The sequence below is a fragment of the Crassostrea angulata genome, chromosome 7 (assembly GCF_025612915.1).
Source record: "Crassostrea angulata isolate pt1a10 chromosome 7, ASM2561291v2, whole genome shotgun sequence".
In the NCBI taxonomy this organism is placed as follows: domain Eukaryota; kingdom Metazoa; phylum Mollusca; class Bivalvia; order Ostreida; family Ostreidae; genus Magallana; species Magallana angulata.
This window is the reverse complement of record NC_069117.1, coordinates 28,040,792-28,054,913: the sequence shown is the minus strand read 5'-3', so window position 1 is coordinate 28,054,913 and position 14,122 is coordinate 28,040,792. Positions and strand designations below refer to the sequence as shown.

The 14,122-nt window shown below is 36.5% G+C and overlaps 1 protein-coding gene across 1 annotated transcript in view; it reads right to left on the bottom strand.

Moving 5' to 3' along the window:
• Positions 1-14,122, bottom strand: part of LOC128155204 (uncharacterized) — a 38,476-nt gene that overhangs the window by 4,228 nt on the left and 20,126 nt on the right. The window contains exons 28-53 of the mRNA XM_052816802.1: positions 13,859-14,017; positions 13,446-13,601; positions 13,105-13,272; positions 12,922-13,008; positions 12,493-12,612; positions 11,875-12,028; positions 11,447-11,580; positions 11,173-11,286; positions 9,912-10,142; positions 9,492-9,625; positions 9,196-9,389; positions 8,928-9,058; positions 8,703-8,816; positions 8,275-8,415; positions 7,872-8,049; positions 7,453-7,552; positions 7,058-7,215; positions 6,426-6,703; positions 6,197-6,328; positions 5,988-6,083; positions 5,603-5,812; positions 5,072-5,303; positions 4,542-4,632; positions 3,675-3,759; positions 3,272-3,442; positions 2,538-2,699 (exon numbers count right to left, since the gene is read on the bottom strand). Of these exons, the coding sequence (XP_052672762.1) occupies positions 2,538-2,699; positions 3,272-3,442; positions 3,675-3,759; positions 4,542-4,632; positions 5,072-5,303; positions 5,603-5,812; positions 5,988-6,083; positions 6,197-6,328; positions 6,426-6,703; positions 7,058-7,215; positions 7,453-7,552; positions 7,872-8,049; positions 8,275-8,415; positions 8,703-8,816; positions 8,928-9,058; positions 9,196-9,389; positions 9,492-9,625; positions 9,912-10,142; positions 11,173-11,286; positions 11,447-11,580; positions 11,875-12,028; positions 12,493-12,612; positions 12,922-13,008; positions 13,105-13,272; positions 13,446-13,601; positions 13,859-14,017 (3,930 nt within the window). The remainder of the gene's footprint in view (positions 1-2,537; positions 2,700-3,271; positions 3,443-3,674; positions 3,760-4,541; positions 4,633-5,071; positions 5,304-5,602; positions 5,813-5,987; positions 6,084-6,196; positions 6,329-6,425; positions 6,704-7,057; positions 7,216-7,452; positions 7,553-7,871; positions 8,050-8,274; positions 8,416-8,702; positions 8,817-8,927; positions 9,059-9,195; positions 9,390-9,491; positions 9,626-9,911; positions 10,143-11,172; positions 11,287-11,446; positions 11,581-11,874; positions 12,029-12,492; positions 12,613-12,921; positions 13,009-13,104; positions 13,273-13,445; positions 13,602-13,858; positions 14,018-14,122) is intronic.

Here is a 14,122-nt window from a genome sequence, read left to right as displayed (position 1 = left end):
GACAAAGTTGTGGAAAAATATGTCAAAAGTTTGACATTATACCTATTATGTCATTAAATGAATTTCATCCCTTTAAATTTTAAGAGACATCCTTTCATTCATTCCAATTCGATAGTATACTTTACAATGAACATTCTCCAAAAGAAAATCAATAAAATTTTTTATATGTTACCACCATCATATTGATATTAATCATTGCCAATAGGTAAATGTGACAGGATTCATGAAAAACATGCTGTCCAACATCCATCTCCAAGGACCACAGCACTCAATCAATATTACATTACCATGGCAATTGTGTCAACACAACCTCACGCAAAATACAGTGCTGTGTCCCGATGTCAATGTTTAATATAGACATCACCTATTTTCACTTCCTCTATGAAATATTTTGACAATCATAGAGCTTATAACATGCAGCCATTAATTATCCTAATCCCATAATGAAGATTAATATTTCATTCAGATATTTCAAAATGCAATACTAAGTATACACTTACAGTCACTGAGAATAAACCCACAGAATATTAAATGTCTCTTTTATCAATTTCACTGGCAAATTAGCAACACATATCACTGTAATGCATGCTATTTCCCTCACTATGCCAGCCTTGAGAGTTAACAATAGCACACAGGAGACCCAAACATTGCTGTTAAGCAAATCAAGCATGATTAAACATGTCAACCGGTTACACTTCATTGACCACACTACAGCTATGCTTGGATTGTTCTCGGGTAATTATTAAAGGTAATCTGTTTATTGATCATTGGCCACACTGGGAACAATTTCTGTATTGTGAGGATGTTGGTATTTCAAAGTTATTTTTGTTTAAATAAAAAAAGCTTTTGTTCATCAAGACTTATAGATTCAGCGGACTCGGCAAACTGGTTTCAAGTTCCTTTAATATTTGTCTACAGCTCTCGATCAACTATGGTTTTAATAGATGTTGGATTTGAATTTTTTCCAATTTTAATACTTCTCATTTTTTGGGGGGGGGGTGGGTTGCTGTTTTGGTTTTCTTTGCGGATCGAATTACTTAAAATATTTTTTTTATATTGACAGTAATGATAAAGAATTTATAAAGCAAACTACCTTCATCATTAGCAAGAAAGCATGCATGTATTGATTGACTATCAAATCTCAACAATTTTTAAAACATGTTTTATTTACAAGGATTGATCAAAGTATACCATGCACTAATATGGGGGGGGGTGGCTATATGGAGACTGTAATTAACCATCTAGCCCAAATTCTTTCAAGTATCCAATGAAAATTTCATTATATTTCATTTGTAATCCAATTGCTTCATCAAGTAGATGCATGATTGGGTCAATGGTCAGTCAGGTTGACTATTGGTTGATAGTCTGTAGTTTATCATTCAACCATTAAGTTTCAATTATATTTGCTTAAATGTCATCAGCTTGGCATTTCTTGATCAGGTAATGATCAATAAACTTGAAAAAACTTTTACTATGAAAGTGACATCTCCTAATTGCCAACTGATATTTATGTCATTACCAGCTGTGAGTTAGGCCATCCGAACAAAAAAAGATTCTAGATGTCCAGCCATTGGCTTATACATGTGTATATATGACAAAGAATTCAGAAGAAATCAGTGTCATATTAAGAGTCCTCCACACCTTTTGGAGAAGTTTCGGATACAAACAAAAAACTTCTATATTCCTTAAATATGGAATTCTAGTATGCATTTAAATTGAACTTAAGGACATGGACCTTACTTGGGGAGAAGCGGAAAGGATAGCCAATAACAGAGAAGAATGGAAATCCCTAGTCCTTGCCCTATGTGCCAACGGGTGTAACAAGGACTAGGTACATGTAGGTATTCAAATTGAAACTGACAAAAGAAATGGCTCAGTTCGGGGGGGGGGGGGGGGGGGGGGGGAAATCAATTTATATAAATTAATCGCTATTCACAAAAACAAAGGTCCCTGCTGTATTTGAACTTTGGATCTGTGTGTCCATGCTTTATCCATTGAGATACTGAGATATACACCAATATTTGGCAATATAAACACAATGGGTTGAAATCACCATGTGGTGATGTACTGTCATTAAAATAAAATAAAATCAAAAGTCACTGGGTGTCAGACTTGATTATTTCAGAGTATTGATACACTCATTTTTTCTTTTTCGGATATAATGAATAATAACTTTATTAATACATATGCTCTAAAGTATATAATCTAACTAAATTAACATAAACTGTTTGAAAATACCCAGAAAAAATAATCAGTTCAGCCAATGTAAGGTGATTATTTTTGCTCAATCACAATGGTAGACGATTCCCACCCCCTTTTGAATTAACATGGAATGCTTTTTGACTGTTTTAAGAGGAGTCTATATTCAATTCAAAACTGACAATGTGACTGTTGGGGCAGAAGAAAAGGTTTTTACCCTTTAAGCATAAAAAACGATGCATATGTGAGTAAACAAAAATTTGCTTATTAAGGACTCTTTCAATATCTATGTTATTCATGGGTTTTCATAGAACATATACCAATATACATGCACATACCAACACAGGAAGACCGTTGCTTTGACCCAGTATATGCCGTGCTTTTGTCCACATTGCAAGGAGAGCAATGGAAGTTCCCAGAGTTCTCTTGGAAGTATCCCAGGGGACATTGCTGACAGAAACCAGTGGTGAGGTTGTAATAAGAGCCAGAGACACAGGATTCTATAATTAAAATCAATGCCAAAATAAGGAAATGATTTTAAAATTGTTTTAAAGAAATTAAGGATTTAAGAAAGATTTTTTCTTTTTTTCTTCTTTTTTTTTTGGGGGGGGGGGTCAAAACCCGGCTGGTAAATATCTTGTCATTCTTAAAATAAATCATATGTAGCCAATATCTAAGGCAATTCTTTATTTCAAATGTTTTCTAAATGGTAGCAATTAAGTCGTTAAAACTTTCCTATTTTTGAAAAATTGGTTTTGTTCTCATAAATAAATTGAGGCTTAGTAAAATTTCATTATAGCGGTACATTATATTTGAATTCATTTCATAACCTCCTTGTTCTCTCCGCTTGACTCGCCAGTAAGTTTTTGAATAAGATATTCTAATCATGAAACTTGGCAAACAGAGTTATTCCCCTTTTCAATGCAGCAGAGTTTGACCATAGCTGCAAAGCTGTAGACACCAAGTTAGAGTGAATCTACATGCAATTTATACCATTTTAAAATCAGTTTATTTAATTGATACAGATTAACAACAGCCATTCTACTCTTCTTTAATTTCCATACACACACACCTTTACAACTGAAGATGCTCTGCGCCCCTGGCTGGTAGGTAGTGGTTGCTTGTGGGGAGGAGGGACAGGATTTACAGGAGAACTGACCCTCCCTGTCTTGGTACTGCCCCACAGGACAAAGCTGACACTGTCTAGAGGTGGTGTTATAGAAGGTACCCACACTACAGAGCACTGGAAAAAGAACCAATTATAACTGTTAAATTGTTAAAACATGAAAGAGGGGGAAACTTCACAATTTAAAATCTAAGGTTGGATACACATTAATCTATACACAATGCCTTTATACTTCATCTTTAAAAAGATAATGTGGTAAATCTGGACTAAAAGTATGAAAACTGTCCTACTCAAATTTTTTTGAAATGAAATAACAAATCTTGTTTATTCCTAAAGCAAAATTAGATACCACAGAGACTTCCCACGAGCTGCTGACCTCTAGGACAGACTGACACAATACCAAACTGTATGGAAGACAAGATAGGGCTGGAAGTCTACAACAACATGAAAACAGAATAAAAATATGTACCTATCTAACAACTATAACAACAATCTGATTAAAATAAGCTGTTCTGATATGCTACCGTTCGAGAGCGGTAGCGTATCAGAACAGCTGATTTTAATCAGATTGCTATAACAAAACATGAAACAGATTCACTTTCAAAATAACAGTGTACTACACTCTTTATAAATAAAACAAAATTTATTCTCACATTTTCTCTTCAGTGAACTGGATTGTTAATAATACCAGAGACATAAGTAAAAGAGATTGGCAATTCCGCCATTAGCGTGTTTTGTTGTTGAAAATGTTACGGGACCAACCTTACTATGAGAACTACATATTAGTAAACTGAGATAATAATCTTAAACCAAAAATATTGTTTTTATGAAAAATGTGCATAGGTTTTAGACATTTTTGAAACAAAAAATTGAAAAATAAGATTAATTTATAGAAAATATATTGGCCAGCTATAAAACGTCGGCGAAATCTCAGACAACTGGTAGCCAATTGCCTCCTAAAACTCCTCTTTTAATATTGTTTATAAGACATAAACTCATGAAAGTATATTATTTTGAATGTTTCGGTAATAGGTTTTAGCTGTTTATATTTCGATGTAATTGTTTATTAGAAAGATCTACTGATTTAAACTGGGAATACTTTACAAAAGGGACTGCAGGATTTTGCGAGATTTGAATCAGTTGCCAATCTCTGTTATTTATGTCTCTGTTAAATGTGCCACCTTTTGAAATTTACAAACTTGTCATTAAACAGTACCTGAAAGTCAAAAGTGTGCTTGTCTGCTAACTCCGTCATTAGAACCTCTCTCACATGGGAAGTTTGTGACTGATCGTTTGTAAGATATTCACTACAAAGAAACATTATTGATTGACCATCAGATCTACCTAAAATTTTAAGGTATGATTTGTTAAGTTCTTCTTCGTAAGGAGATCAATTAAGTCTAACAATGGCAATGATCCTCGAGTCCACTGAAATGTTTTTTCGCGTTGCTTCATCTATTTACCGTATGTATATACACTGGAGTCATACAGCATGTTCATTATTCAAAACTTAACATATTCCTTAACTATGAATCCATTATTATTATTGCTTTCAAGTCCCCAACCTCTAGGTCTTAAAATTTATCCTAAAAATAAAATTTTGAATAAACACAGAAAAATACACTGCAAAATTTTGCAATTTTAATTTTGCAAACATTTAACAAAATGTGAAATCAAAAATAGCTTTTTTAAAAATAGAGCTTCCATGGACTTAAATTGATAATAAATTGGGCTGTGTCTTCTAACCTGATGGAGGAGAAGACAGCTGTGAGGGAGGGGGCACCTGCTGGATTTGACGGACAGATGACACTGACATTGGAACATGTACTCTGACCGCACAGTCCCTGCCCCCACAGTACACTAATCGTAGAGAGGCGGGACCTAGCCAGTGATGTCACGTAGTCGCGAGCCTGGTCACATTGTTCTGTCAACAATAGCTCCACCCTCATAGTCATGTCCACCAGTCTGCTTGTGAAAGCTTAAAGGTATGTAAAAAAGAAATAATATATTTTAATCACATACAATTCACAAATAATAGTTTTATTGTAACAAACAATACAAATACTCCTTCATATATTTTGCATCATATACATGTATATTCATCCTTTTTTATGTCTTTCATTTTTCTTTGAAGGAGCAAATATTTCTATTATCGGTTATAACCCACTTATTTTGACTGATAGAGAATAAACAACTTCCTTATAATTAAATTGCTCCAAATTTTTAGTCAAACTTTTTATTTTGGTCAACGTCGGAGTATATGACACATTTACATACCTGCACATGGGGGCAGAACAAAAGGATGAAGTCGGCTGGGTGAGTCATACAGATTGTACATGCCACAGCTGTAGTACTTGGGTCCAGGTCGGCTGATTATGTGGTCAGACAGTGAACACATTGTAGAACACCTCTCTCCCTTACTCACCAAGGTGCAAGATTTATCTCCCTTAAACGGAGCACTGGGGAAAATATGCCTGCATGCAGCTCCTAAAATAAAAAAAGACATGGTAAAAGATTCAATAGCCAACAGAATAAAAATGTATTTTTTTTTAAGTTATCATTGCCAAAATTTCTTTCTCAAAAGAGTCACAATTTGTGAATGTCTCTTAACTATATTGGAACTATATTGAAATATGAGCTATGAAAAACCTGGAAATCTTACTGCGATTATACAGCACAAAGGAGCACACTGCAGCATTTCCGCTGGCATCAAATCCAGCCGAAGAAATTTCATAGAACCCCCATGGTAACCTCTTTTCTATCATCAAGAAAACATATTTATCTAATATTTATCTATTAAAGTCTCTATATAGGTATCATTTTGATAAATCTTAAGTTGAATAAAATGAATTAAAAGTAAAATGACTAAACCTCCAGAACGTTGCGTGTATTTGACCTGTGTAGTGTTCGTATAAGCAGCTTCTATCCAGGTGGGTGGAGCCGCCCGATCAGTGACAGTCAGCTGATCATCAGGACAGTGCCTAGCAGACAGGTAGCGAGAAGCTGGAAATACAGGCACAATCTATTCACTGAAGCCAATCTTCAATCTTGTTAATTACTGTAAAAGTAAGCAAAGATTGACAAAATACAACATGCATACCATCAAACTCCTGGGCACAGTTATTAATCGTTCTGCAAACTGAACCAAGTAACTGGCTCTGGTAGTCCACAAACACTCGTCTATTTTCCAGAATATCTGTGATTGGCTTGTGAATCAGCTGACTGGGTACATAGCTTATGTTGTTATAGAGATTTGGTATCTCTGTCCTAAGGTCCGACTTTGTCAGATGTAGCTGACTCAGACGACCAATGAAAGCATTTCCTCTGTAGATGGTGTTGCTGGATTGGTCATATCTTCCTCCAACAATCAACCAACCCCTGATAACAGAAAATGAGTACTGTAGATTCATTTAAATTCATGGGGGCCAATTTTCATGGATTGTGGGATTTTTCGCTTATTCATGGGGATGTAATTTCATGGATGCGTCAGTTTTTTAGTTTCAGTAAGAAAGATGACTCTTTATTTCTGTTGAGGATGTAAATTCATGGGGGGAGGGCTGCCCATGAATACCTCGAAAATAGAGCCACCACATATTCAAACGATTCCATAGTCTAACAAGAAAGGTCTGGTTCCTATTTCTCATTTAGATTTCAAGCAGAAAGAGAAGGAGAAATGAAAAAGACGAGCTGATGGCAAAAGGAAAGGGAAAGGGAGTCACAGAAAGAACTTACAATGGCGGAAGTTGCATTCCTGTTGCAAAGTCCTCTTGCTTCGCTACAACCTGGTTATCAATGAAAAGGGTCACTATCCCCTTTGGAAAGGCAGGATCAGTAGCATCTAGAGCAGTCCAGGTCACAGCAACATGATGCCAAAGTCCATCCATTATATTCTGGTAAAGCAAGAAAGTAAAGGATGCTTCATTCATGACATAAATGCCAAAGATGTCATAGTGTCTTAAAAATTTATACCCCTCGCCCGCCCTATAAAAAATCAAATAATAAATAATTAGTAATACAAGATTTGATACAGTTTTGTTTATAAATGTGGACTCTTAAAGAGATGATAGTTTTATTTATAACACAATAATGAGAGATAATAATAATATTAAAGTTATATACAGGTATACCTTAGAACCATGAGAGAGGTACACTGCTGTGGATCCAATGGTGATGGCTGTTCCACTGAACCTAATCTCCAGTAACTCCACAGGGACAGAACTTTCATCCCTACAAATATCAGAAAAAAACTCTATAGATAAGACTAAAAGGTAAAACTCTTAACTTTATATCTATACTCTATAGTATGGTCATCCTATTTCTCATTATCAGAATCATAGTTATGAAAATTCAATGTTTTTCAAGCTCAATGATTTATACCACATTTAGTATATTAGCTCAATCTTCTTTTCCAGACTTTGTCTACTTCGATGCTTTGTATTTCTTTAAGATTCAAAGTCATAAATCTAAACTAAATCTGGGGACAAAAGTAAGGAAAACAAACATTCAGGTTTCTCTAATACATGTATAAGAAGCCATTTGGTCTTACCGGAGTGTGTACAAGGAGATGATAGGCCCAGGCCTAGCTCTGTCTGTGAATCGCAGCCAGAGGGAGACAGAGAACTGGGAGGTACCAAGGGGGAACAGAGCAGACTCTGGTCTCACTTCATCTCTAGAGCTACAGCCCGTGCTGGATTCAATTACCAAGTCAAATGTGTATCTCACATCTAGAAAAAAATGTTATATTCACCTGAGATTTTTATATTGTGGCTATTATTCCATGGATAACTTTAAATTAAAAAAAAATGTGTAAAGAAGCAACAAGAAAATGGTACCTTAAAAATTAGTGTAATACATGAACCTCTATTGATCCCACATATAAGCCATATAATTTTGATTAAAATTAATACAACATAATTGCATAATTCATGCTTGATGTCACTGTCTCCAACCTTTATCACACATCTCTCCAATCTTGCCCTCTTGACACACACAGGAGAAAGAGTTGACACCATCCACACACTGGGAGTTGGCTGGACAGATCGCTGAGACACACTCATCAATGTCCGCCTCACACAGGGACCCTGTGTACCCTGAACCAAATATTTTTTACAGTAAATTACAATAGCTTAACTAACTGATTCTTTTTGCCCCTTGCAGTCTCAATTTTAAAATTCATATACATCAATCAACTATTCTCTGATATTTCCTAATGAATGAGTCTATTTTAATTAAATAAAGAAATTGTCCTGCATATTTTTCAAAACTTAATTCTATTTCAGATAACTTAATACATGTATTCATCAATGGAGTTTATCATTATACTCAGATGTTACCATAACACACAATTCTCATTTCTTAGACAGTGGTTTGGCGTTACCTGGAACACAGGTGCATTGGACTGTTCCATTGGAAATCTGGCAGGACCCTCCATTTTGACAGGTAGTATTTTCACAGGATTTCAGAGGAATATGGCAACCAGATCCAGCAAAACCTTTGATATTGGATAAAGGAGTGCTTAACTTAAATTATTCACTTTTTAATAACCATTCATTAACCTTTCATGACAAAACCTCCTCATGCAAGATTTATCATGACCTATTACCTTGCGGACATTGACACTGAATAACCCCATTGGTCAGAGAGCAGTTGCTACCAAGACCTACACAGGGATTGGCTAATCTACAGAGGTCATAGGTCATCTCACAGTTGTCTCCAAGGTTACCACTTCCACATCTGTAATGTTCAAAAAGGTATTCCCAATAAACACAATCCCAACTTAGGCTGAATTGGATTTCATTTAAATATTTGGTTTTAATACACTGGTGAACAATTTGTGGGACTTTAATGAATGGCATTGCTAAAGAACTTACAAACAAACATGCTGATCTATGGTGTTGACACACTGTCCTCCATTCTGACAGGGTGAGGAGGAGCACTTGTCCACTGCACGTTCACACCTGTCTCCCTCCCAGCCCGACTTACAAGTACAGGTAAATGAGTTACCTGAGGGCTGACAAGTGCCCCCATGAAGGCATGGAAAACTCTGGCAATCAACATCTCCTAACTACAGAAAATTAAACAAATGTCAATGTATTGGTTTCCAACAGATAAATAAAATTTAAAAAAATGCTCTCTCTCTCTCTCTCTCTCTCTCTCTCTCTCTTACGTCACAGTTCTTCCCTCTGTATCCTGGATGGCACTGACAGTAGTAGTCATCCAACAGATCTACACACCGATCAGAATGACTGACATTACAAGGATTTGGGGAACAGTCATCTCTAATGTCCTCACAGTTTATACCTACAATTCAATCAAAAGATAACACAAATTGTTTGGCCGAATAAAATATCTTGTGTTTCTCAGGCCAATATTTTCAAGTAAATAATAATATGGTAGACCCATATTTTTAATGCAATACATTGTATTTGAAAAGAAAAAAACTTCAATTATGAATTTTGACTTTAAAATGAATATTACATTAATGTAATGTGGCAGTTGTTGATCAAATGTGACTGTGCCTATGAAACTGAACATAACATTTACTTCTTGATTATTTAAATGCAAAGAAAGGGAAAGAACTCTGTACCTCCAATTCCAGGTACAGGACAGTTACACTGGTAGTTGTTGAGCTGATTCAGACACTGGCCTCCATTCAGACAAGGATTACTGGCACACTCATTGATGTCAAACTGACATGTTGGTCCTCCGTAACCAGGGAGACAAGCACAGATGTAGCCGCCATACTGAGAAACACACTGGCCGCCATTATCACACGGATTAGTGAAGCAGTAGTTGACAAACTCACACTGAGTCTCATCTGGTTAAAACATTGATATGTCATAACTAGAGCGCAGTTTTATCTTGAATCATATTGGATAAACAGATAATTTTCCCGACACAAATATCAAATTTGAGTCAAAATTACTATAATTTAAAGTTTTTAATTGTAGCTGGCACTCAAACAGACTGTACGTAATAAGTTTAAGAAGGTCTTCTGAAATAAACTTATATTGTATCATCTCCATGCTTTATATGACTTGAAAAATATTTAACTTAAATACACTGATAAGATGACTTACTAAGCCTGAATCTCAATATACTGACAAGATGACTTACTGAGCCTGTATCTCAATATACTGACAAGATGACTTACTGAGCCTGAATCTCAATAAACATACAAGCTGACTTACTGAGCCTGTATCTCAATATACTGACAAGATGACTTACTGAGCCTGTATCTCAATATACTGACAAGATGACTTACTGAGCCTGAATCTCAATATATTGACAAGCTGACTTACTGAGCCTGAATCTCAATATACTGACAAGATGACTTACTGAGCCTGTATCTCAATATACTGACAAGATGACTTACTGAGGCTGAATCTCAATATACATACAAGATAACTTACTGAGCCTGTATCTCAATATACTGACAAGATGACTTACTGAGCCTGAATCTCAATACATTGACAAGATGACTTACTGAGCCTGAATCTCAATATACTGACAAGATGACTTACTGAGCCTGTATCTCAATATACTGACAAGATGACTTACTGAGCCTGAATCTCAATACACTGACAAGATGACTTACTGAGCCTGAATCTCAATATACTGACAAGATGACTTACTGAGGCTGAATCCCAATATACATACAAGATGACTTACTGAGCCTGTATCTCAATATACTGACAAGATGACTTACTGAGCCTGAATCTCAATATACTGACAAGATGACTTACTGAGCCTGTATCCACTGTTACAGACACAGACAGCTTTGTTGTTCTGGTAGTCATCCACACACACCCCTCCCTGACACAGGGAGGGGGAGCACACAGCCTCACTGGACCGGATCTGACAGAAGTCCCCAGAGTAACCCCTCACACAGGTACAGGAAAACCCATCCACTCTGTCCACACAGGACCCTCCATTCACACAGGGGTTACTGGCACACTCATCTGAAAAAACACCACAAAAGCTGAAATTTCAATAATATTTACATGTACCTCAATGAAACCCATAAATATAAATAGCATGATTTTTATTTCCATCAGAATTTGGATTACAATTAGTTTACTTGAAATCTGTATTAATGGTACATGTGATTCCACTGCTGACCTATATCAATGCTGCAGTCCTCCCCCGTGTATCCCGATGGACACAGACATTTGTGTCGGATCACCCCTCCCGCCACACAGGAACCTCCGTTCTTGCAGGGACCACTTCCACAGGGATCCTTGGGCACTGTACAGCTGTTTTATATACCAGTACATGTTAAATGAAATGTTGAAAACTTCTCACTCTATCCTTCACATTTTATTGACTGAGAATTGTAAACATGTTTCTTTTTTTTACTATTATGAGTTATTACAAGTTTCAAAGAGCTTTGAAACTGTGTTATCGAACTGAATAATTTGCAGCACTTGCACATCACATTAAACTATATTTTATGTATTTATACATGAGCTTCCCCTGCTAAGACAATGAAATATAGGAATTAATATTGAAATACAATTTAAGGTTTTTTTTAAATTAAGAGTGCTGACCTGGTCCCTGTGTATCCAATGTAGGATGGACAGAAGCACTGGTATCCTCCATTGTGATCCCGACACTGACCACCATTCTGACAGGGAACAAAAGAGGGATCACTAAACTGACAGTCGTCAATATCCTTCTCACAACGCTCACCACTGTACCGGGCTGTAAATATGAAGTACAGGTTCTAATGCTAGTACATTGCACAAACATGGTGATATCTAAAAATATCTTTGCTAAGAGACTTTCATTTAACCTTAATCATATGTGCAAACAAATCTACTAAGACAGGATGGATGGATGGATGGATGGATGGATGGATGGATGGATGGATGGATGGATGGATGGACAAACAGATGGATGGACAAACAGATGGATGGATGGACAAACAGATGGATGGATAAACAGATGAATGGATGGATGGATGGATGAACAGATGGATTGATGGATGGACAAACAGATGGATGGATGGATGGATGGACAAACAGACGGATGGATGTAATTGGTGAACAGATTGATTAATGATAGAACATTTGACTATTTATAATGAATAGAGAAATTTGGATGCTTTGACATTAACAGATGGATGACATAGATTTTATTTTACATATGATGATGGAGTCACCTACTCTGACATTGGCAGGTGTATCCCTCTAGAGCTGATGAATTGTAGGAACAGTACCCACTGTTGAAGCAGGGGGATGAGGAGCAGGGATTGATGAAAACTTCACACACCCTTCCTGTGTAGTCTGATTAGAATACAAAATAAGAATCTCCATCATAGAATATCTCAGTATATATATGCTTGTACATGTATTAAATCAACAATATGCAATGTGAAGCGATTTACAGTAAAACACTTTTATAGCGAACACTCTTAAAATGAATTGATGCTTACAGCGAAAGTGATTTTCATTCCTCATGACTTAATTACATATTGTAAGCTCGACATATAACAAATTAAGCTTATAATAAAGCAAAAATCATCCTTCTTGGCACCTCGTTATAAGCATGTTTTACTGTACTTATTTTACAGCACAGGAACATGCAGTACTTACACTGACGGCAGGTACAGAAGAAGTCATGTCTAACAACACCGCAGACTCCACCATTCTGACAAGGGTTGGGCTGACAAAGGGTGCTCTCTGAAACACAAATCATGAGCTGAATTGTTGGAACTAAGAGCGAAGCATAGCCTCGTGCTTATACCATAGATGATGATAGAACGGTTCAACCCATACCTCCACTCACACACCCGAGAGAGGAGGACTGGGCAGTGTCCAGGGTGATCTGTTGGGACCCACACTCAATGCAGGAGCTGGCCCCCAGGGAGGGCTGATAGTAGTTTCTGGGACAGGGTCTACAGGGCATGGCCCCATTGATGGAGTAGTAGCCTGCTGGGCAGTAATCTGAACACAAATCTACACTATTTCAAAAAAAGTACAGCAGTAAAGAAATTACATCAATTCTATTTACAGAATTTTTATCATTTATCGTAACCCTAAAGTAATGCCTTTATAGCATCATAACTTAATGAAAGCTTTTATTCTCCTGACAAGATTCTCTTTGGTGCATGACTCACCTGCACATTCAGTAACTGAGGCTGACCCAGTTTTGTCTGCCAGTGTGTTACTGGGACAAGTGGTACAGGACCGTCCATTGGATGAGTACGTGTTGATGTCACACTCTGTACAGGGGGCCTCTCCACTGCTGGACACAAAGCCAGGGGGGCAGCTCACTGAAATAAAAATCACATTGAGACTAAAACATCTGCAAAACATTTTGATTGAATTTTTCTTTTATTATTCTCTCATTCACTGATACTCACTATTAACTTCAATAACCAAAATCTTAAAAAAAAGCTTTCAATCTGTAACCTTTATTTTGCAATTTACTAGGGATAAACTTGTTAACAAATTTTTGCAACTAAACCTTGAAAACACTATAACATAGATTATCATGTGGCAGATGACCTTTAAGAGCTTAAATACTTACAGTAACAGTCTTCCTGACGAGAGAGACCCGTCTTTTTGCTGTATGTTCCTGATGGGCAATTGAAGCAGGTGTCAAAGTTTCCTCTGTCTAGATAAGTACCTGCCAGACAAGGGCCACATGTCTTCTTGTCCTTGGTAAAATAACCTGGAGGACAGGTCACTATGGGAAGAAAAATTCAAATCTTGATCACACTTTGAGATACCTTAAGCTACCTTCCAAATAATCAAAGATGCAAAGGAATGATATCCTCATTTCAGTATTATT